Raw genomic sequence first — 23165 nt, 5'->3', positions numbered from 1 at the left:
ATATTCAATTGGATGTAGGCTACTCCAGTGACTTGGCAATGAAAACAAGACATATACTAACATAATGACAATCAAGTACACTTGTTCTGACTAGAGGGCAAAATGCCATTAAAGTCACTGTGATCTTTGTTTAACGATACAAAAATAGAGTTAACAACTTTGTGACGCATTTGCACAGAGGTTTTTTTTACTAACAAATCACAACACATAGCATGTAATGTCTCTCAGGGAGGCAAGATAAAACAATAGGTCCGACATGATCTGAGATTCTACCTGCAGTTGCTAAGCAACACCCACCTCCAACCTCTCAATCTGTCCCATTGGTCAGCAGGAAAAACGCACTAGGCGCCCCATTGGCTAAGAGAAAGTTAATAAACTTTAGCCAAGACCTGCCTCCCCGTGTGCGCACACACTATCTCCCGCCCTCCCTCACTCTCTCACACACAAAATGAAGAGATTCTTGTGAATGAGCGCATGAGAGGGTGTCAGTGCTTGCGCAGTACAGTGCTGATATATGCATTGAGCTCCTGAGCTAAAAATAAAGATCATACTGAATGCTGTGCCACTGTAACTTGCAAGACTGAATTCAAAGTGACAAGTCTAGTTCTCTCCAGACAGAGCAATGTGGTCTCACCCTCATCATAGATCCAAGTGATTTGTTTGATATTTTTTTATTTTCTTTTTTTTCACAAATAAAGCTTGTTCATGGATTTTCGTCACATCTGAACAAGATAAAAATGCAACTTAGAAAAAGCTAATTTAAATAGCCTACAATTTAAAAGTGGTAGATAGAGTGGATCATTTTTGTTTACCCCACAGACCTTTCACATTAGCACAATTATACCTTCATACAAAATTCATCCTTGGTCAATTTATTGGATTTAAACATGGTTAATGATATAAAAGTAGATATTAAAGGTGCAGTGTGATATATCTGAATATTTAGTGACATCTAGTGGTGAAAGTTCTAAAATGCAACGCTTCCTGGGTAACCCCACTGCTTTAGAATAATAACAGACCCTACAAGCGCTTTGAGTGCGAGAAAAGCGCTATATAAATTAAATATATTATTATTATTATTATTACAGTGGCCTTCAAGGACAGGAATCTAGTTACTAAAGATGGCTTCATCCACCACTGCCTCAAGTTTTTCCACAATATCAAGTGATGAAGTGAAGATGTATTTAGTTATTTATTCTATTTGACTTTTTCTTTGTCTTCCAACAGGTGCATTTCCCAAGGACACCTTCTCTAAAAATGCATATGGCCATTGTGTGTCCATTCTGTGCTACTGTAGAATCATAGCAGTGCAAAATGGCAGCCTCCATGGTGGCAAGCCCCACTCTTATGTAGATATAAAACGCTCATTATAAGGAAATAAAAGAAAAAACTACTTTTATTTTTAAGCGATTTTAGATCATTTAAAACACACTTATGAATATTATATTCCATTTCTACCAAGTCTGTTATGAAACATGCCAATAATAATGTGATAGTAGCTTGACTTTTCAATACTTTTACAATATTTGTTTATACCTATATGTCGGCTAAATGAATAGCTAAGAATAATTTAATTATTTCAAATGTATATACATCACATTTAACATTTAACAAGTATTTCCAGTGTTAATCAATTATTTCAAGCCAACTTTATTGTTACTTAGCACACAATATCGACCGTTATCATTTAGGTATTTAAACTATTTATAGATTTATTTTTAGCTATCCATCACAACCATTAATTTTTTTTAAATTAACTGTTCAGCCATTACATAACGCATGTTTTATCTGTTATTCTTACTAACTATCTCAACTATTTATCAATTTTTTTGTTTTGTTTAGCCAGCTAAATTTAATTGTCACTGATTAATGGTTAAGATACATTTCCACTGTTTACCAATTACTTTACGCAAATGTTATATGACCCTTTACCAAATTTTTAAACCTTTTATTCAAAAGCTTTTCTTCTGTTTATCAATTTATCTCAATTTATTCATCACTCTAACCTGTTAATAAAAACTAAATGGTTGAAATAATAAACAAACTCCACTTATATAGTGCTATAGTGCAGACCCAAAGTGCTTTACATTGTTTAGTACACATTCACCCATTCATACACCAATAGCAGCAGCTATCACGCAGGGTGCACACTAACGGGGTTCACTGTCTTGTCCAGGGACACTTCTACATATGGCCTGAAGGCAGGGGATCGAGCAACCGACCCTGCACTCCAGTGGACTACTGCCCTACCCACTTTGCCACAGCTACCCTAATAGGCCATTTCATCCATTACTTTTTTTAATGCTTAGCCATATATATGTATCAAGACACCCTTGGCTATGAGTGATGGATACATTGTCAAAATAAGCCATTTCTGTTTCTTATGCAAAGATCACAATTTCTACTATTTATCAATTAAGTTTCTTTTGATTATTTCGACTTCAGTGATCGCTTGTTACCATGTGCCCCCGTTTGGAAATAACTGGTATAAATCATGAAATAAATAATAAATACTAATTGGAAATCATTTTCTATACCCGTAGCTATTCTTAAAACTGCAAATCTTACGTTTTGGACAGCAGTATTTGGGTTGGTGGTTAAACATCTTAAGACTGAATGTGGAGTCTCTACTGTGTTGATTTGTTAAATACACTTACCATCCAAAATCACCTCAAAGCATTATTGGAGACCTACAACATTCTATCAATCGCGACAGTCTGGGCTCAACTTTAGAATCGGACGTCCCCCCCCTCACTAATAAGAGGAGAAAGTTATTTTAGCATGTCATGCTAGGACAACCCTAGGACAGTTACATTTCTCCTGCCTTTGAATTTTTACCTTCTCCGAACATATCCTTTTATTTATTTTTTGGAACCTCTCGTAACCCACACATTGAAAAAACCACATCGAAACTCTGTAGCAAAAAAGCTGATATTACATTTTAGAAAGATATTTATTAAACATAAATCAGCCATAGATTCTGTTACAATACATTTTATTGTGAACTATCTATAACCATGTCATTAACTGTACAAGAAAAAAAAGACAGAATAAAAAATTAAAAACAGAACCATTCCTCCCTTTGCAGTCGTGGTATTTTCTACCTATTATATTAGCTGCTCATCAAAATGTGTGGTCACTGGTAGAGTGATCAATGTAAAACACAGAACATCAACAGGACAGTTTGTTTTATTTCTTGCTGTTAGTGTGCACATGAGTTTTAAAACATATTTTCAAATGTAAAGGTAGACTTAGAAAAGACAAATGTAGAACGCTAAAATAACTATACAATGTTCTTATTCATTCAATTATGATTTCCCTGCAGCGTAAGGCTAAATCGAAGTGCATAACAGAATGATGCAAACTACATAACATTTAATCTTATAACATTAGCATTTGTGTTGGTGTAACCTACACAATAGAACATGTTTCTTTTGGGATTTGAGAAATTATAAAAAAAATAAAAGATAAATACGGATTTTAAAGGGTGAAAAGTGAAAATGTTTTCTTTCTTTAAATACAGTGAACACAATGTTGCTTTACAATCGTTTGGCCACTCGTTTCAACTGTTGGGATGTTTTATAGAAAATGGACTTGGATCTTTGAGGTTCAAACATGTTGAGATTTCCTTCAGAAATGCTTTTCACGACCCTTCGAGGCTCGTTCTCCTCTGAACCTGAGGACAGAGACAAAACAAGAAATAGTTTCAAGAATGAACAGAACACTACTTTTCCATCCATTACTCAGTGCGTTTACATGCAGACTCATAATCGGATAACTAAACGAATAAGACCTCAACAGGACTTTTAACCTGCATGTAAACACCTTTATCCGATCTACTTCGGACACAAATCGGCACAATAACGGACAAGAGAAGTCGGATAAGAACACCTAGATAACTCGTTCATTGTCGGCATTCTCTCTGCATGTATACAGGGATCGGATATCGCATATCGGACTTCTCGTTCTGTGCTTGTGTGCCTGCGCGTGATAGGCTACACCATGGGTTATTGACGGAAGAGAAGCGGACGTGGCTCTAAAACCACTTGTTGAAAGCATGGTTGAAAGGGCTATAGCGCCACCTAGCATAGTGGAGACAGCCATGCATCGGACATTTATCCGATTTCTGAAAGGCCATGTATACTCAGACAAGTGACACGGTCCGTTCGAGTGTCTTGTTCGATATATGTGATAATCCAATCTAGTTGTGCCATGTAACCGCACTGACTGATAGCTCTGAATAATTGCATGTCAACGTCATGATAACGATTTCATTTTAAACACTTTGCAACTTCGACACAGCCCCTTCTTCAAGTATACAATCATTGTAATGATTTTCAGACAGATAATGAGCTTCAATGGATCGTGTCCAGACCAATGGGCAGAGCAAATTTAAGTTTTCCGGCAGCAGGTCTGGATTTCTAGGCTATAGACTTGCTGCATGCGGAAAGAAAATGTAAGTAAACTAAACCTCAGAGAGCTACCTAGCTTCTTATTGTAGTTAATGAGTTAACTAGTAAGTTAAGCCTTCTGTCTTCTTCAGACACTATAGAGACAGTGCGGAACGCGTCATAATCGGAGGCCACGCCCATCGTGGGGGAAAACAATACACAGCGCTCCATCCACTTTATATTGAATGACACCCGTATTCGGCAAACTACTTAATATAAACGTAATACGACATGCCTTTCACACGTTACTTTCTTTAAAGCCACGACTCTTGTCTATCTATACGAGCTGTTTTTGTGAAAAAGTATTGAGTAATTTTCAATATCGAGACAAAACTCTTAACTAATGTATGCTGTATGCTAGGCTAATGTTAGCCTTCTGCTGTAGGCTAACCCTCACGGACGGAAAAAAACACCTCAATATTGAAAATTACTCTATTATTTTTCACAAAAACAGCTCGTATGGACAGACAAGAGTCGTGGCTTTAAAGAAAGTAAAGTTTTTTGTAAAATGGATGTTTGAATACGTTTTAATTAAGTTTGTGCCCTGAAATTCACAATTTTTATAGTACATATACATGCACATATTATTTTTGATATGTATTGCAAGAGCAAGAGCAGGGGATAAGCAGGTGAGGAGCTAGAACTGGCAAAGGAAATATAGAATAAGAGTAAATGGTAAATGGTAAATGGACTCCACTTATATAGCGCTTTTCCCTGGTTTTTCACAGACTCAAAGCGCTTTACATTGTTTTGTACACATTCACCCAATCACACACACATTCATACACCGATAGCAGCAGTTACCACGCAGGGCGCAAGCTAACTCTCGGGAGCAATTCTACTTAAATTTGAATTTAAGTGTAATTTAAGAGTAATTTCCACAGCTATTTAACTACTTTAGAGTTCTACTCAACATTTCTAATGTCTTTGCACAATTGCAATACAGCACTGCACATGAACTTTAAGTAACTTGCATTACTCAGTCTAATGGGCAGTGAGCAGACTAGTAGAGGATTACTTAGTAATACATAGACTGAATATAGACTTGAATTATCTGTCTCCTGAACATTCTGTCCCCCCTCACTACAGAAATCATTGCTACACTCCGAAAAGATCTAACCCAAAACATTTTGGGATTTTATATTGCTATATTTCATGTTATTTAACCCATTGATGACTATGGCAATCTAGGATACATGTCCTTATCACCTGAGGGTTTTCTGAAAAAAATACTACTAATTGTCAACGTCTACCAAAACCTTAATATATAAGCCTCTGTAGCGCATATAAATAAAATAAATTAAAAATTCAAGGTTCACAGTTTTTATATTTAAACATGCTCCCTCAGCACTTACAAAACAACACAGTTTTCGAAAAATCGTCAAAATTAGATGAAAAATAAAATAAAATAAAGAATAAATAATATAAAATATTTTAAAATAATGTGCTAAATGAGGTGATACTCCTACTTCCTTTAAGCATGGAAAGTAGTGACTGAGTGTGCAGTGGAAAGAGAAAGATAGACAGAGGGAGGAAGAGATAGCTTTATTTTATAATTTAGTTCAGTTATCACTGGCAACATAAATCCGACTTCCCAGTAGCCGATCACTTGGTCCAAACAGATGTATAACACGGAGATGAAAACGATACTGAAACTTAACCATCGCCTGGCTGGGCTGAATTTGAGTTGGAGCAGCAAAATATAGCCTAAATTCACATTGTTAATAAATAGATGCAATGGCCCTCATTTATCAATTTTGCGTGGAAACTGGTGCAGATTCTGGCGCAAATACCTCCCTACGCCAGGTGTCGCGTGGTATTTATCAAACAGTCGTATCTCGCCAATCTCAGCGTACGCCAGGCCATTATTGATAAATGCGGCGGCTGAAAACGATCGTACCACGCCCCTATATTTTCTCAGTTTAGAGGCCTCGCCCAGAGGTTTTACGACATGGATATGCGAATTACGGCACAGAAGAGGAATTTATCTGAAGTAAAAATTGAGAATAACAGCGAAAGTAGAAAAAAAAGAGTTTCATTTCGGAGCATTACAAGCGGCATCAAAGAACAACAGAAGGCAGCAGTTAGGAAGGAAATAACTGCTGCAGTCAACAGCGTTGGTATTGACAAAACGATCTCCAGCTGAGGATTTTGCATTTTAGGTTTACATCAGTAGGCTACTATCGCTCAAATGCTATAAAACAGCATATACAATTATATGTCGCCATTTCTTTACATAGATGAAGAAAAAGTGGTCTGGCTCAAACATCGCGTGTTGCTGTTCTGAAATGCAACCAACTGAGGGTGCGGGCATAATATAGCCTAAGTGGTAGAGGAGAAACAGACGCACCAACTGTCCGGTATTGGTCCCCATGAAATAAATACAGAGATTTGAATGATTAGAATGTATTGGCCCTTTTAGATAGCACTACTCAAAAGGGTTGTAAAAACTAAAAATAACACATTTTGCGTTTTACTGTATGACAGCAGGAGTGGTCAGCCCGGCGGTCAGCTGCACAAGCCGACCCGGCAACGATCAGCTGTGAGAGCGCCCACAGTCCTGCTCCACCAGCAGGTCGGAAAAACGTGCCGGTTAACGGTGGAAATAAATCGCTCGCTTAAGCGATCAATAACACATTAAAAGAGGAACTAACATCTAAAAAGTGCGTCAAATAAATAAAATGTTAAGCTGAATGTTGTGCCGTGTATTTTTTATCATAAAGAGCAGTGTAGGCCTACTACATATTTAATACTGTGGCTAACATTTTGAATGAATGCAGCCCCCGTGCCTCAGTGTCCCCCCAGCAGCTCCAGACGGAGATAACTGCCCTTACGCAGTCCCATGCAGCGCTCCTAAGTGGCCGGTGTGTGCACTATTGAATCAGTGCTCCTACTCAGTTGCGCACCATAAGCTGCACAATTTTAAGTGATTAATATCTTTATTTCGGTCTGAGCAAACACTGCATTTGTATTATCTTCTTATAATTGTCCAACAAAGTCATCGGCTACCCGGCACAGCCTGCACTGCGAGTCCATGCTGTTTACAAAATTGCGTACACCAGCTGAGAGCTGGCGTGGGATTTGAGCGTATCCTACGCTCACGTCCATATTGATAAATGCCGAGATTTGCGTGGAAATGTACGTACACCCATTTTTCTGGTCTACGCAAGATTGATAAATGAGGGCCAATGTGTTGTGCGATTTTTGTCAGATTCTGCGCTCCGAACGCCACTAACTGTTCTGTAATACAATCAGGTTACTCCCCCCACCCCCAATACAGCATTGATTTGTCTAAAAGCAAACATTAAAGTAACTGTGCCAAAAAGCAAGCGCAAAGATTTTGCCCCCCGTCTTTAAATCTTAGTGACGGCCCTGATTTACAGTAAAGTGACGATAAAATCATTTTTTTGTTTTGTTTTAGATGAATATCTTATCGAAAAACACATTGGATATTTTGAAAAATGTATATGCGTGAACTCTTGATCATGTGCTGACACTTACCTGCCAAACGATGCACTCTGAGTGGTCTCCGGGCCACTAAGGGGTCTTTCTTTATACGTTTCGCTGCAGTGAGACCCTGTGTTAACTCTTCTCGAGTGCTGCAACAGTGAATTAAACAGACAGGGAAAATAGAAAAAGTAATCAAACATGAGTTTCATGATCTGCAGCAGGATTCCTTCCTAATAACACTCAAAACTAACGATTCCTGTTGTAGACAGTTCTTAGTCTGACCCCATATTCTCACAAATATGTCAAAGCAGAGTGTTTAAGCCACAATTAAATAAAAGGATCCCCATGAACGCAAAAAAAAAAAACAGTGGGACATTACCTGTTTAATTTCCGCTTTCCTTGGGCAGCAGACGTCATTTCCATATAGGTCGGCTTGGCTCGTCTTGCTTCTTGTAAAGACGTGATCTGTTGTCTACAGAGCAAAGTTAATGTTACAATCACAAATCAGCCGGTTGGATTGAATAGAAAACATTTCCCTTTGTATTTAAAATAAGATGAAGAAAATAGCCTATAACTGATCGTTTTGTGTGCGTTTTTTTGGTATCCCACGACGCTTAATCCAATCAGGAGAGAGAACTCTTCAAAAAGGTGGGTCTCTTTGCCCGTTCATCATTTGAACTGTTGGAACCATCTAGTTCCGAGAAATTCTTACTTAGGTTACCTCATCTTGCTATGCAGTTTTCCTTTGAGATATAACCAGGTGCAAAGTGCTGTCATAAGGTCTGGATAGGGTTAGGGTACCTGATCTCAAGTATTTGAAGAAAAGCAAGTCCTCGTGAAACTTTGTTTGTAGGGTAACAGATGTTTTCAGGCAATTTGATTTGTTTGTGTTTATATTTTTAGGTGTGTAATGGTACACAAAAGTCACGGTTCGGTATGTACCTCTGTTTAGAAGTCACAGTTTGGTTCAGTATGGTATGGTTCTAAGTTAAGAGTAAAAAAGGAAAGAGACTTTAACTACAATTGCAGCTTAAAGGTATTTTCAGTTAAAAAAAGTTCCGTCCCACAATCAAAACAAGTCTGTTCATTTGGCATATTTACGTCATCTTGACGCTATTTACGCCATAATTACGTATTGCGGTAAGCTACGTTATGTTTTGTGACGGTTCGGTACGAATACGTGTATTATTACACCCCTAGTTATTTCATTAATGTGTTTTAATTTTGAGGTTGGTTAAAACACTTCTCTGTCAGGAGGATCTATGACTTTAGCTCCTTCTCCACAGCAGATACTTTCCCCAGGAACTAAGAACCTTTGGAGGGACTCTGAACTTTTTGATAGCAGGAACCAGGGTCTAAACCTAGTTACCGGGAAATTGATTTACCCTGGAAAAGGTCCATTCTTGGGCAGTAGTACTTTACAAAGGTTCAGGAACTGTGGGGGTTGCAGTGCTGAAGATCTCTGATTGGTTGAGTACTTGCAGCGTTTTATTTCACTCGCCATGTTAAAAACGGCGCCTCTGCTACGAGCAATCGTCCCATTTCCTGTGTGGATTCAATCCATTTGCGGCGTTATAAAGAACGATCAGCAACAGTACAACTTCAACTTCCTACATGCTGTGCTGAGCAGCCACGTACAGCGCATGTCAGCAGTTACGCAACACTATTTAGCTCACCAGCCTTGTTTTTTCCTGCCAGACTTTAGTCTTACTGCTAATATAGATAGAGAAATAATCTGTTGACCCTCATAGTGACATCATAATGGTAAGTTAACATTCACGTTAGTTTAAAAGTTTAGATGGACCAAATCTTATATCACAGGGCTCCAGACTAACTTTTTCATTGGGTGCACCGGTGCGCCTAACTTTTTCATCTAGGTGCACCAGCATATATTTTGGGTGCACCAAATTAGTGCTGCACGTTTTGGAGAAATTGTGTGATTGCGATTATAGTGGCTAATATTGCGATTTGCGATGCAATATAATAAATAAATGGTATTATGATTCTTGGTTTTCAAGGAAAATGTGCGATTATTGATAGTTTTGAAATTTGATCTCAATTTAAAACAAACACATATTAAGAATCATTGAAAATATATAGAAAATAAAGCTTGTACTAGGCTAGCAGCCTACACTAGGGGTGTGAATGTTTACAAAAATGTCTAAATGGTTACAGTCTGCAATTTTTTTGTGTACACATTTAACCATAATATGGGGGGGGGGGGGGGGTCAACGTCACTTTTTTTGCAGAGGCTGTTGGACAGTGTGCAGTGAGAAAGACAAGCAGACAGACAGACAGACAGACAGAGAGAGGCAGTCATTTCATGATTTAGCTTTTTGACTTAAGTGATCATAACTGCCTAGTGATCATCTGTCATTAGACTGACTCCCGCTGTCGGGCCGTTGGGCTCGCGAGCCGATCAGCTGTTTGAGACGGAGATGAAAACAAAAGTGAAACTGAAGGTGGAGCGTGCAGTTAAATATTTAAATTAATAAATATTGTAACCAAACACAATAATGTGTTGTGTTATCTGCTTTAGTACAGTAAATCACATCGCCCTCCACTCCTGGAGATAGCCTATAATCATTTCCCAAAGTAAAAAAAAAAAAAAAAACGGTTTTCATTTATTGATTTTTTCGTAGACGTTTATGATTTACCAAACGAGTACACCCCTTACCTACACTGTTTTCAAAATAATAAAACACTTGATTAAAAAATAATCATAATTTCCCCATGAAAATAAAGGCATTCCTCAAGACAATAGTCTCTATCAACTTACTGAAACTTTCGTGGCCCTTCACTCTCATGCATTCGACTTTTCTCCGCACTGAATTGATAGACTGGGTGAGTTGCCACCGGTTGCCACGCGACATATAGCGACTATTACTTTCCAAGTTTTAGACAGCAGTTCAATGTGTTCAACGTCACCGTACTGAATCCTAAAAATCCCCATATAGCAGACGTTGGCTTTGATTTCCGTCACAGTTCAGCGTGGATGCTGATGCCCGTCGGTGTCCATGTTTGTTTGTTTACTCTGCTGTCTGCACCATAGTCTGCACCTGTCTTGCACGCCGTGTAGGTGCTCGCGCAGCTACACACACACACTCACTGTCAGAGGAGCCGAGTACGCTACCAAAAAGACGAGAGGAGCGGTTGGAACGTTTAGACACACGTGCGCACATTTATCCTACATTAAATCGCAATTGCAGCCATTTGTGAGGAATGTAATCGCTCTAGCTCACATCGTGATTAGAAGAATCGTGCAGCACAGCACCCAATATTACATAATATGACGTGAAAAATTTCAGGTGCACTGGTGCGACCAGTGAAAATATCTGGGCGCACTCACCAGATTTTTGGGCGCACGTGCGCCCAAATTAGGCGCACTCTGGAGCCCTGTATCACGATATAGGTAATTTTATATCACGATATGGATATATATCACGGTATAGTATTTTTAGGGCTGCAACTAACGATTATTTTCTTGATTAATCAATTATTAATCGATTAGTGTTTTGGCCTGTAAAATGTCACAAAATGGTGAACATTTTTCAAACTTTTTCCAAAGCCCATGTTGACTTCCTCAAATGTGTTTGTATGTCCAAAACACACAGATATTTCAGTTTACTGTCATAATAGGATTAAAGAAACCAGAACATATTCACATTTGAGAAGTTGAAATCAGAGAATTTGGAAATTTTTTATTAAAAAATGACTCGAAACGATTAATCGATTATCAAAATAGTTGGCGATTGTTTTAATAATCGATCAGTCGATTAATCGTTGCAACTCTAAGTATTTTTCCTTTAAATTCAATGGATTACAATAACCGTACTGAACTTTAATCACATTAGATTATTTTCATCTTTTGCTTGGAACTTAAATTTCCATACAAAAGAGAAACTGGTACAAAATGCCACACCAGTCTGGCTTTAGTCAGTCAGTGCAAAATAAAAATGACAGCATCAACCAAATAGCCTACATTTTCCAATTGATAGTAGCCTATATCAAAATAATGAAAGACTTGAATTTTCCTGCAGTATTTGCTCATCTTCATTTAAAAAAGCTGTCAAAATTAACTAGTGAGCAAATGTCTGGTAATACTTTCACTCCAGCTTCAACACAAATAATATTTTCAAGTTTGACATGTTTTAAAGTTACATAAAACCAGCCTTGCTAGCTGTCTCCACCAATAACAGCACAGGGGTTAAGCCCTGATTGATAATAAAGATGTCAATGTTGGCCAGCTAGCTCACGAGAGCTAACCCATGTAGTTTGCGGCTTACAACAAGCCAACTCTGCGTCACGGCAACAGCACGCTGAAGCGCCACACACAGCAGCAAGTTTCCTTTGCCCGGTGACATTTTTGATCGTTAATACCAGCTGCTCTGCCACCGTGACATGGAGTTTGTTCGTTAACTGTAGTGACGGCGCAGGGTTCGACATAACGTATAGCCCGATGGCCCGGGGCCAGTAAAATCATATGCAGGGCAAGTTGATTGGCCAGTCACTGGCCCGGGCGGGACAGTGACTGGCCAATCACAGTTCAGTATCTTTTTGTAGACTACATCATGGTTCATTGAAATGCGCGTTGAGAGTCGGAATGAAAGCAGTGTTTATTTAAGACTCAATATAATAAACCTAATATAAAATATATTTTTTAATGAAAGGCCAGTGGACAAACGATGCGTGGGCGTTTTGACAGGCGGAGCAACAAGCGGGTGCACTCTCGCTCCATTGGCAGAGCTGCCTACCGTCAGCCTGCGAGTCGACAAATCAATCGACTTAATCTGCCCCCTTTCTTTCTTCCCACAGCAGAGGTTGAGGTGCAGAAAATGATAACTGCGCTTTTCCGTTAGCTGCCGCCGTAATGTTACAGTATTTGCATCCAAGCCCCAATGGTAAAACAAATGAGAGGCGTTATTTAAACGCTGTGAATGCGTCTCCGGTGATTGTGTCGGTTGTAGACAGAAACGAACGGAGGGACTCGGCTCACTGTACAGTTCCTATAGTCGCGCAGTTTGGCACTGTGTTTTCAGGCTCGAGACATTCAATCAGATCGCGGAAGTCTTTCCCATTGAAATCGCTAACGGGGAGAATATCCCCGGTTATTATTTTAGCCACAAACCACAGTTCATCTGCGCGGCGGCTCACTCGCTGGCGAGATCACACGGTGAAACGCTGCTGTGATCGGACGAAGGCATTGTGTGTTTCTAAGGTGATTTAACCTCATAGTCTTAGACGAGCGTTTAACGTAGCCTATGCTGCATATTTTGCACTGCATTGTTTTTTATCAATAGTTTGAAAAAATGGTCCCGACCCACACCGGACTCTTATGTGAAGCTGACACTTCATGGAGAAGTGACACTCCTGCAGCGCGCTCACGACCAGACGTGAACCGTACACGGTGAAATCTCCCATAAAAAAACTGCATAACCCACTGATTTTCGGATTTCTATTCTATTTTTAAAGTCAACTTGAGCGCAAGTGGAAAACCGGTCATTCGGTCGACACATTCACATCCCTAATGCATATAGAGAAAGTAATAAAAACAGCCTACCACACCACAAAGAATGATCAGACCTTCATCTCTTATTTTTTTTTTATGTTTGAACATGACTTCTGCAGGTGAACTATTCATTAAACTGCCCAAATTCAAGAATAAAAACAACCATCAAACTACTGGACTTTAAAATACTGGCCGACTCTTTTAACATACTTTCAGTTGTAGGCTTCTAATTCAATATGTTTGCCTGGTTTTATATTATGTGTATGAGCAATATCAACATTTCATATAGGCTAATTAACTAAAAGAAAATAGATATTCCCTTTAGATCTGGTTATCTTTCTTTATTTTTCTAATACAGGTATTATAATTATTGACACTAAATTATGAAGAAAAAAAAAGTGTGTGCAGGGCCAGTGAAAATATACAAGGGGCCAGTAAAACTCGGATCCACTGGCCCGGCGGGCCAGTAGGAAAAAAAAGTTATGTTGAACCCTGCGGCGCACCAGAGCTAAACAGCTAGGGCAACTGAGGCTTCTTCTGCTGAGGGTAGAGAAGCTGTATTACAGCCCAGAACTCTGCTGCAGTGTAACTGTAGGGACTCGGAGGGACAGCTGCCTCCCACGTCATGATCTTTTTTTCTCCGCGGTATAAACGGTATGGCCAAATCTCTCCCGGTAGACACTTTCATATCGTCCACGGTATGATACCGTCATACCGCCCACTCAGCCCTATTTGCTACTATAGCTTAAAATGTTTCCCGTTTTGTTTGCCACACAGCTGAAGAATTCAAGACGCTGCTCAGCTCACCCGACTTAAGCCTCTTGGCCCACAGCGTTCCAGTCTGGAAAACTTATACTATTTTTGCACTCTATTCTCAGTCTTGTTTTGAATAAGGGTTGAGGGATTTACCACTTGTGTATGAGTGTTTCTGTTTCATATAGAATTCTTGAATTGCTTTGAAACGTTCAGTGCGAAGACAAAGGGAAGGGTTTTAGGATTGTTGTTTTTAAACATCTAATGGAACTGTGTTAGCTCCCAGTGTATCATAAAAAAATGCAATAAAGTGATTTTAATTGTATAATTAACTATTTCTAAATGCAATTTAATTATACACTTTTCAATGTGTCGCAAGAATTTAAAAGACATGACCATTAACCAATGTTGAATCCATTTGCATGATATAGAGTTTCTTTGCAGAGAGGTTTTTTTCCCCTCTTTGACAATTGCTACTGTCATATTGTTTGCTATTCTTATTAAGGCCAGGACACACCGGTCCGACTACCGACCGCCGCCCGAAAATGTAGTCTGCCGATTCAGGCAGCTTCAGTCTGCTCGTCGTGGCCAAAAAAGTGCTAAGAACACACCGAGCCGACTACTGACTTTCCGTACACTCTGCGCTTGCGAAGGACGTAATGTCTCCATAACAGCAGGCGGCGCTAATCTGTATTGTGGCCCCCAAAAAACGGAAGCTGGAAATGATGGGACAACTCTCTAGACCATAAAGAGCACCATTTTTAGCAGGGAGTATCGAGCATGGTGTCGAGCAGTCAAGAAGGGTTGATGCATGCGAGTACTCGCCGAACGAAACAAACAAACAAATTAAAACAATGGCTAGCGATGCTTCACTTCCGGGCTTCACTGATTCGCTAGCCCTCCACCAATCAAATTGCTCCGACTAAAAGACTGCCCGACAACATCTACGACGGCAGACGTCACCGAACACACCAAACAGATTTGTGTCCCCGCCCCCTCCAGATTCTCCGACCATGTCTGATGGCCGATTATCGGGCCGGTGTGTCCTGGCCTTTAAAAGCTTAAAGAGGCTTTGACAGACATGAAAAACTGAGAAATACAAAGGCATGTGTGCTACGCCATATAGCAGTTAATGTTTGGGAAACAGGCTCTTCCCTTTGGTATAGTTCTAACACTAACTCCCAGCTAATTGTCCATTGCTTAAAAGAGCATGTTGAGATAAATTGTTTGGTGAATGTGAGGCAAGAAAGTGCGACAACTCGTTCCAAAACATTGTGGCGGCTGTTGCAGTTTTTCCTCTGAACATGACAGTAAAAATGTATGTCAAACTTAAGATCGTGATATTCTATATACCAGTTTGTCTCTGCTGTGAAATCAGTATTTTCTTTCCCAAAAAGTCCCTGTTCCCAAGAAGAGGAATGCATCCTACGTTTTTTTGTTACAATATTTCATGTTTATGTGAAGAGAACTGTACACTTTTTTAGCAGTGAATTGTGAGCACAGGAGTACAGCAGGCGCTTTGTGGGTGCATCGATGCATTTGTTTATGTCTGCTTCAACGTGAAAAAAAGCTGCTCCATATGTACTGCCAAGAGAACCAATATACTGTAAGGGTGTATTCACACTGGGAAAGTCCGCTAGTTCACTTGCTTTGGTCCAGACCAAATAGAGTTTAGATTTTTTTTGTTTGGGTTGGTCCACTTTCATATTGCCCCTTTTGCAAGTGGACCAGCATTAAGAAGTAAAACCACACGTGATCTGAGGTCATTCATTCATTGGACAGACATTCTGGGGTGGGGAGAAGCAGGAAAAACAAAGTAAAAACTGCGAAATATATAACTGATACGATATGGGGTTAAAAATTATAAATAAATAAATAGGCCTACATCTAGCCTATAAATAAAATAAAATAAAAAAACATAAAATTATTGTTGTTTCATATGGTTATAATATGTAGGCCTGTGTCAATGTGTGGCTTGTAGCCTACGATGTGAAACATAATATTTACTGTATTTTTGCTGCTGGACGTGCGGCTCGCGAGGAATAGGCTCAAGCTGACACACAGCTGATTTAGCCGTGTGTCAGCTGGGTGTGAGTTCGGCGCGGCTCAGCTCCAAACTGACACGGGGATAGTATTGCCGGTCCCGTAACATGGGATGCAAAATAAAAACACGCACTTCATACAAAGCGCAGCGTGAACCTGTTGTCACTGTGCGGGAGACGCTCCCCTCTCCTTCATCTGATCGCTGAACACATCAGCATGTTTAGGCGTCCTGTCTATCAAATGTAATTCGCTCGGGGCTCCCGGTCAAACCACAACTAATCTTCCTAACAATGGCGACAACAACACTTTCCTATAATGTGAAGCTGACAGCGATTCATTAAAAAAGAAAAGGCACAGTGCTTCCTGCAATTGGGTCGGATCGAGTCCGGCCAAATTCACACCACAAACGAACTGCAGCAGAGTGCGTTTTGAAGCGCATCGAGACCACCTCTTCAGCTGGGTCTCGGAGCGTTTGTTTGGTCCGCCCCCGAGTGCGATTGCTGTATTCACACCTGTCTGAAAGATGCGCACCGAAGGCAGAAGTGCATCTGAGTTCGTTTCAACTGAACTAAACACGGCATGTGTGAATACACCCTAAGTATATAGGCAAGATAAATGTAATTCACATAACAAGCAAGCCTAACAACTGGCCTTTAGAAGGGAGGAAATATCCTAAGAAACCATGTGAAGTGTGTACACTAGATGGAGAGGAAGTCATGGGTCAAATATTGATTTTTGACGACTATGGGAAAGTTAAGATATGAATATTTTCTCACCTTTTGGTGGGAATCTGGTTCCCTTCAGTGGCCTTGGTAGGATGGACTAGCTGGCTGGGACCTGAGAAGTCTGTGGACTTTGACGCTTGACAGGAAATACCGGTGCTTATAATGATGGTTGCATTACATCCAGTTTGATCTTCATTTTCTGGAACTTCAAAGGTCGTGTTGGAATCCATGGCCTGAACAGTCTTTTGAGCAGGTTCTGGCGTGCACTGGAGTGGGAACATGTCTTCTTCAAACCCTTGGGTCTTGGTAACAGTCCGGGGGCTTTCTGGTGGAAGTGACGCACACAGATTTCTCCTGATAGGCATCCTGGGAAGTGGTTCCTGTTTTGTACACCCCTGATTTGCTTTACCTAAAAACAAAACAAAAAACAATCACTAACTGTTCGTGGAAGACAAACACCGAAATGTCAATGCATATTAAATAACAACCTATTCATAAAGGGAGTTGTAATCATACACACAGAACAAGCCAATATAAGCCTGTTTGAGTAGGAGAGTGACAACACCTGTTCTCAATCAACTTCTTAGTATGAGTTATGGGGTCCTACAGAAACACAACACTTTCTGCCATACAGTTTTGGTTATTTCCCATTCGATTTCTGTATTTTCTTTTTTCTCATTTCGCTCGTTTTAAGAGGGAGGGACTCAGTGGGGAAAAAGTGACGTCACATACTTTCAAGTACCAATGACCATTCAGTAATATTTGAATCCAAATTTGTTGAATGTTGTAGGTTTGTTGTAAAGAGTCACCGTCAAACAACGCTGATCAACACACAGCCACAGACTTGTTGAAACAGGTTAAGTCTTTAACAATTAAAACCACTACTTTGCTCCTAATATGTTTGCTAATTGAACATCTCTTAAACTGACATTGTTTTAATTCAACAGTGTTATCTTTAGAACAAAACAAGCTGCATTGTAATCAATCATGTGGTTTTCAAGACAGATGAGATTAATCTTTCCCTAAAGTTACAGTGTACTCTGCTTTTGAAAGTAGAGTGTTGAGCAGCTGCAGCTGTTGTAGATAATGCTTGCTAAAAAAACCATCTTGTTAATATATAGTCGGATACCATTTTTTGCTGCCATAATGTTTAAATGTACCATCCCAGTGACTGTCAAGGAGCAATAAAATCACGAGTCCGTGATTGCAAAAGCGCTATCTGTTGTGTTAATATTAGCTAGCATTTCACAAAGGCCAAATGCATTACTGGGACTCAACACAGGGCCTCACATTTCTCTAATACCGAATTTTGGTTGAGTTTCTCTTAAATAAATACTTTTCTCTTGCACCCCTTTTTAACAGTTTGTAGTCAGTTACCTATAAAAATGGCTAGTCAGAAATGTGTATGTCTTAAAGTTTGGGCATGTAACAGAGTTTGTAAATTTGATGTATTTCTAAAAAGGAAAATGGGCGCAATGTCAGTTTGAATGCAAAGCTTAATTGCACAATTAAACACTTAATTTTAGGTCAATTTTGGAAATAAAACATTATGATAAGCCAAAATGATAATGAACCCTCCATTTTTTCAGCATTAGTAATTTTTAACACTGAACATTAAATGGGATTACTAAATCAAATATGATATTTAAATAATGTTTTGTTATTTGCCACAATCTTTGCCACTGCTTAATTTAAGAATGGCAGCGACATAAAAATTGCACTGGGTGCAGGGCAGAAGGAGTTTAAATCAGTGTGTCTGCATCACATTATGAAAAAAATTACACTGATGGCATTTCCTGCAGAGGTGTGGGAGGGGTTAAGGAAGGGGCTAAAAAAAAAAAAAAAATGCCAGCACATAAAGGAAATGAGCACACTTAATGCAAAGGTGAATGACTGATTTAACCATTACCTTAAATATCCAGATGCAATATTTAGAAAATGTGAGTCAGACCTCAGACAGCACAAAGTGAGGAGACGATGATAAATAGCCCCTTTCTGTGGCAGAGGAGTTGTCCCTAGCAATAAATGGCAGCAGAGTTTCTTCAATCACATATTTTTGGCTAGTAGGGGATTAATACATGCATGAGTTGCTATTTCTGGTGGAGGCTGCATTGAATTAGGGTCGCCTGGTTGCAGCTGCCAGTTTTTTATAGTGCGCCGTTTCTGGTTGGTGGAGCAGGGGAGTTTACGTCTTTTGACGTTTTTCCCTGCCCCGCTGTGGATCTGCATTTTCATGAATGAAACTCAAGAGGGATTGGGAGGGTAGGATGCTAGACAGACAGAGAACAACACGAGAGGGTAGGAGCAAAATAAAGGTAGAATGGAGGAGAAAGCCAGATTTACAGACGTTTGAAGCAAAAATCTAAGGAGAAATAAATAGATAAGAGAAGTGAGGGGTAGAAGATCGAATGTGTGTAAAAAAAGAACAAGATAAAGGGGCAGTCGGAGGTAGCTGCATAAAAAAATCATGTTGCTATTAATAAATGCATGTGTGAGCATGTTATAATCCACACTCAATTGTGCAATATTTTTGTGTGAATCACTATTATTAAGCAGTCTACAAAGAGTTAATGCTCTTACAGAACCCCAACCCTCTCCAAAGCCAGTGAAATTTGATTGGCTTTGCAAGCTGCAGGGTGGAGCTATTTCTCATAACATGCTGCAGTGACTACCATTAACAGCTGAGGAAGCAGTGAGAGACTCACAACAGCATCAGGATAAGATCAAAGCAGTTTGTCTGAATACTAAATAAAAGTCTTGTTTATTGTCTTTGCCTACTTTTTAACTCAATGTAATTTAGTCAGAACATGACCGGTTATTAAGAATAGCTGATTATACTGCACTACGCACGCACACACACACACACACCCACACACACACACACACACACACACACACACACACACACACACACACACACACAGCTCTAGACTGATATTAAAATGGACAGGGTGGTTTTCAAGGATGCAAATGTGAGCAAGTGAATACATAATTGAGGGGGATGCACAGTTATGATTTTATTAGTCAGATGGAACTGTGGCTACAAGGCAACAATGAGAAGATAGTGATGCAAAGACAATGATCAATAGTAAATGGTAATTCACTATTAAGCTATTTTAAAGCCTCTAAAAGGCTTGCATGTATGCTGTGGTAAAATTGGATGCATGCATGAATACAATTCATTCTGAAGGTGCTGCAATATGTGCCATAACTACAAGCAATCATCCTGCATTTTATGTAGATATTAGACATTAATGTTTACATACATTTCTTGTAGCAGGCACATTTACCTTTAATACTGTACAGCTGTGTCAACTATTGTCAAAGGCACACTGTATGTTACTTTTACTAAACTCTTAGTTAGTTCGGGATTTGGTATTTTAGATTTGTTGTCGGTTTGTCAAATTCTGCAAGTTGGAGTTTGGTCAATTCATTATTTTCTTTAAAAAAATAAAAGCTCACCATAGTTATATCATTAGAGCGAATACAGGTGATGACACATGTGGGAAATAGTGAGAAAATAATGAATGACCAAATTGAAAAACCATAACATAAATGACTTGACTGGTTTGTAATATTTAAGGAAGGGTTGGATGGACAGTCATACAGAAAAACTTTCCCAACTTAATAAAAAGTAACTCATTTATTATAAGTTTCAGGGGAATGTAATAGCAGTGCAGAAAAACTCCCTTGTGATTTCATGTTTCATTTGCCTTCAAGGAACTCTAGTCAACTGGCAGGAGTATTTTCTTCAAAAGTTACACTTCCCACTAAATTTCCAATAAAACCTAGACCACATGTAGTAAATATCATTACAGCCAATTTGAACTGCAATATTTCACCAAGGTTTTTGTGTTACTTTTCCCAAAAGGTTCCATGTGTAGTTTTCCCTCTATAAAACGGGTAGTGAGTATTCACATAATTTCATTATTCAAGTTTTGGCCAAGACAGAATGCCTAGAGCACAGCTATAAATCAAATTATATTACACGTCCGACTTTTACCTGTATTTTACTGCTCTGTACAAGTCTGTTTGGTTGAACTGCTAAAACATATTCAGCAAATAAATAGTAACACGTCAAAGTGAAGATTTGGGCTTAAGCAAAAACAAAAGAAAATGTATATGCCACAGAAAAACAACTTTGTGATGTTTGTGTTTTGCATCAATAAAACGTACTAACATCTCAAGGGTGTTTGAGCAAGTGTGTTGGATTGAGTGAAATGTGACAAGGAGAGAACAACTAAGTGAATGCTTGAGGGGGAGGGGGGGATTATCAGGTATGCAGGGGTTTTAGATTAATGACTACAATATGTTAGCAGGCCGTGGGAGAGAGGAGAGTACATTTACCTTTTGGTGATGGAGCAGCATTGCACAATGATGTTATTTTTGTTCTCCCCTCTGCACCTGAAAATGAAATATCAAAGATTCAAAGAGAAGCAACATCAACACATCATTACAATTACAACAACAACATGGAAAGTTGGAAAGTATTCTGGAACCCATGTGTGGTATTCCTTCAGTACAAATCCTGCTTTATGATTTAATGGTTGAGAAGTTCTAGCTGATATTCTTTTTCCTTTACTTGTTGCATTGGTGTCTTAAAGACTGTCAAAAGTAATCTTTCGGAAATAAAAAGGTGAAACATAACCAAGGCGAAAAATGTGTTCTTCCTGTGCAGATATTAAACCAGCTAAAAATAAATTGTGAATCCATCTTTTACTTTGGATAGTTTTCTCGGGAAAATGTCAATCTGGCAATTGTTCTAGAAAATCAAATCTGACCCAAAAGCCCAAGCATGATGTACAGTTCAATGTGTCAGTTACACTCTTTATTTATAATCAATTGCCCAAGGACCAAATCTACCTGGAGTGTTGTGGATTTTATGCAAACATTTATAATCTTTAAAAACACAGCAAAAAATTTAAAAGTTCTTTGTATTTCTGATAGTTAATGTAATTGAAGTAAATAAATAATGACTAATTGTTATTTAAATTGAGACAAGCCAGCAGTGTAACAGAGGGACAGGTGCAGAGTTTACTGCCTTGCAAATAATAGGACACCATCATAATAATTGAGTTTTGTTGGCCAGCTTTGGTTCATGCTCCACTGTCTGTCATGGCTTATATGTCATGAGGGCCGGTGCTGCTAGGTCATGCAGAGATGACAGTTAAAAATGAAGTGTGCAATCTCATGGGACCCACAATACACACCAGACGTGGACTAATGCCAAATACTTGAACTAAGACACCTGTCTAGTATATTTACCACCATATTAACATTGATCTTATATGAACATTTCACATGTGTATATCAGTATTTTCCCTTATATTGTAGGCCTGCCACATACACAACCCGTCAAATGAAAGAAACCCTTAAAAACAAACCTAAATCATAGCAAAATAACACACTCCTTTTTCAATAAACTATTCATTTGTATCACACTGCGTGTAGCTAGCTGCTTTATGTAACCACTTGACATAATAAAACCGTGCATATTTATTCTGCCTATGTGCGGCCACATGTAACTTAGTGGGTGGCCCAGTTAAGTCAAATTGACTGTCAGACTATTGATAGCTAATCTTTGACAAGTTACCATAATTATGCAGACGACACACAAAGAAACCATATTACCAGCAGACTGGCCAACAAATCAATAATTGGTTGGCCAGAAACCAACTAATTTTCTTCAATTAAATGGTGATCGGAGGAACTTTCAGTTTGTGTTAATTCTTGCGACAAAAGCGGTAGTGTTTTTACAATTAAAAGTCGGCGCACAGCTAGAATCTGTTATGTTGGAAATCACACACCAAGCCAGAAATCTTAGGGTGTATTCACACATGGAAAGTCCGTTAGTTCACTTGCTTTGGTCCAGACCAAATAGAATTTGGATTTTTTTGTTGTTGGTGTGGTCCACTTTCATATTGCCCCTTTTGCAAGTGAACCAGCATTACGAAGCAAAACCACACGTGATCTGAGGTCATTCATTCATTGGACAGACATTCTGGGGTGGAGAGAAGCAGGAAGAACGAAGTAAAAACTGCGAATCTATCATTGATATAATATGGGGTTAAAAATAATAAAAATGCCTACATCTAGCCTATAAATAAAGAAGAAAAACATCAAATTATTGTTGTTTCATATGTTTATAATATGTAGCCCTATGACAATGCCACGTTATGTGGCTTCTAGCCTACGATGTGAAACATAATTTTTACTGTATTTCTGCTGCTGGAC

General features: G+C 39.0%; 1 protein-coding gene across 1 annotated transcript in view; it reads right to left on the bottom strand.

Moving 5' to 3' along the window:
• Nucleotides 1-3539: 3539 nt before the first annotated feature.
• kif18a (kinesin family member 18A) overlaps nucleotides 3540-23165 on the bottom strand; it is a gene marked incomplete at its 3' end in the record, with an annotated part of 43826 nt that continues 24200 nt past the window's right edge. Inside the window, exons 14-18 of the mRNA XM_080028518.1 lie at nucleotides 21279-21335; nucleotides 16983-17340; nucleotides 8281-8373; nucleotides 7953-8050; nucleotides 3540-3676 (exon numbers count right to left, since the gene is read on the bottom strand). Of these exons, the coding sequence (XP_079884644.1) occupies nucleotides 3540-3676; nucleotides 7953-8050; nucleotides 8281-8373; nucleotides 16983-17340; nucleotides 21279-21335 (743 nt within the window). The remainder of the gene's footprint in view (nucleotides 3677-7952; nucleotides 8051-8280; nucleotides 8374-16982; nucleotides 17341-21278; nucleotides 21336-23165) is intronic.

Source organism: Ammodytes marinus (genome assembly GCF_949987685.1).
Source record: "Ammodytes marinus genome assembly, chromosome: 1".
NCBI classification, from domain to species: domain Eukaryota; kingdom Metazoa; phylum Chordata; class Actinopteri; order Uranoscopiformes; family Ammodytidae; genus Ammodytes; species Ammodytes marinus.
This window is presented reverse-complemented; position numbering and strand designations above follow the sequence as displayed.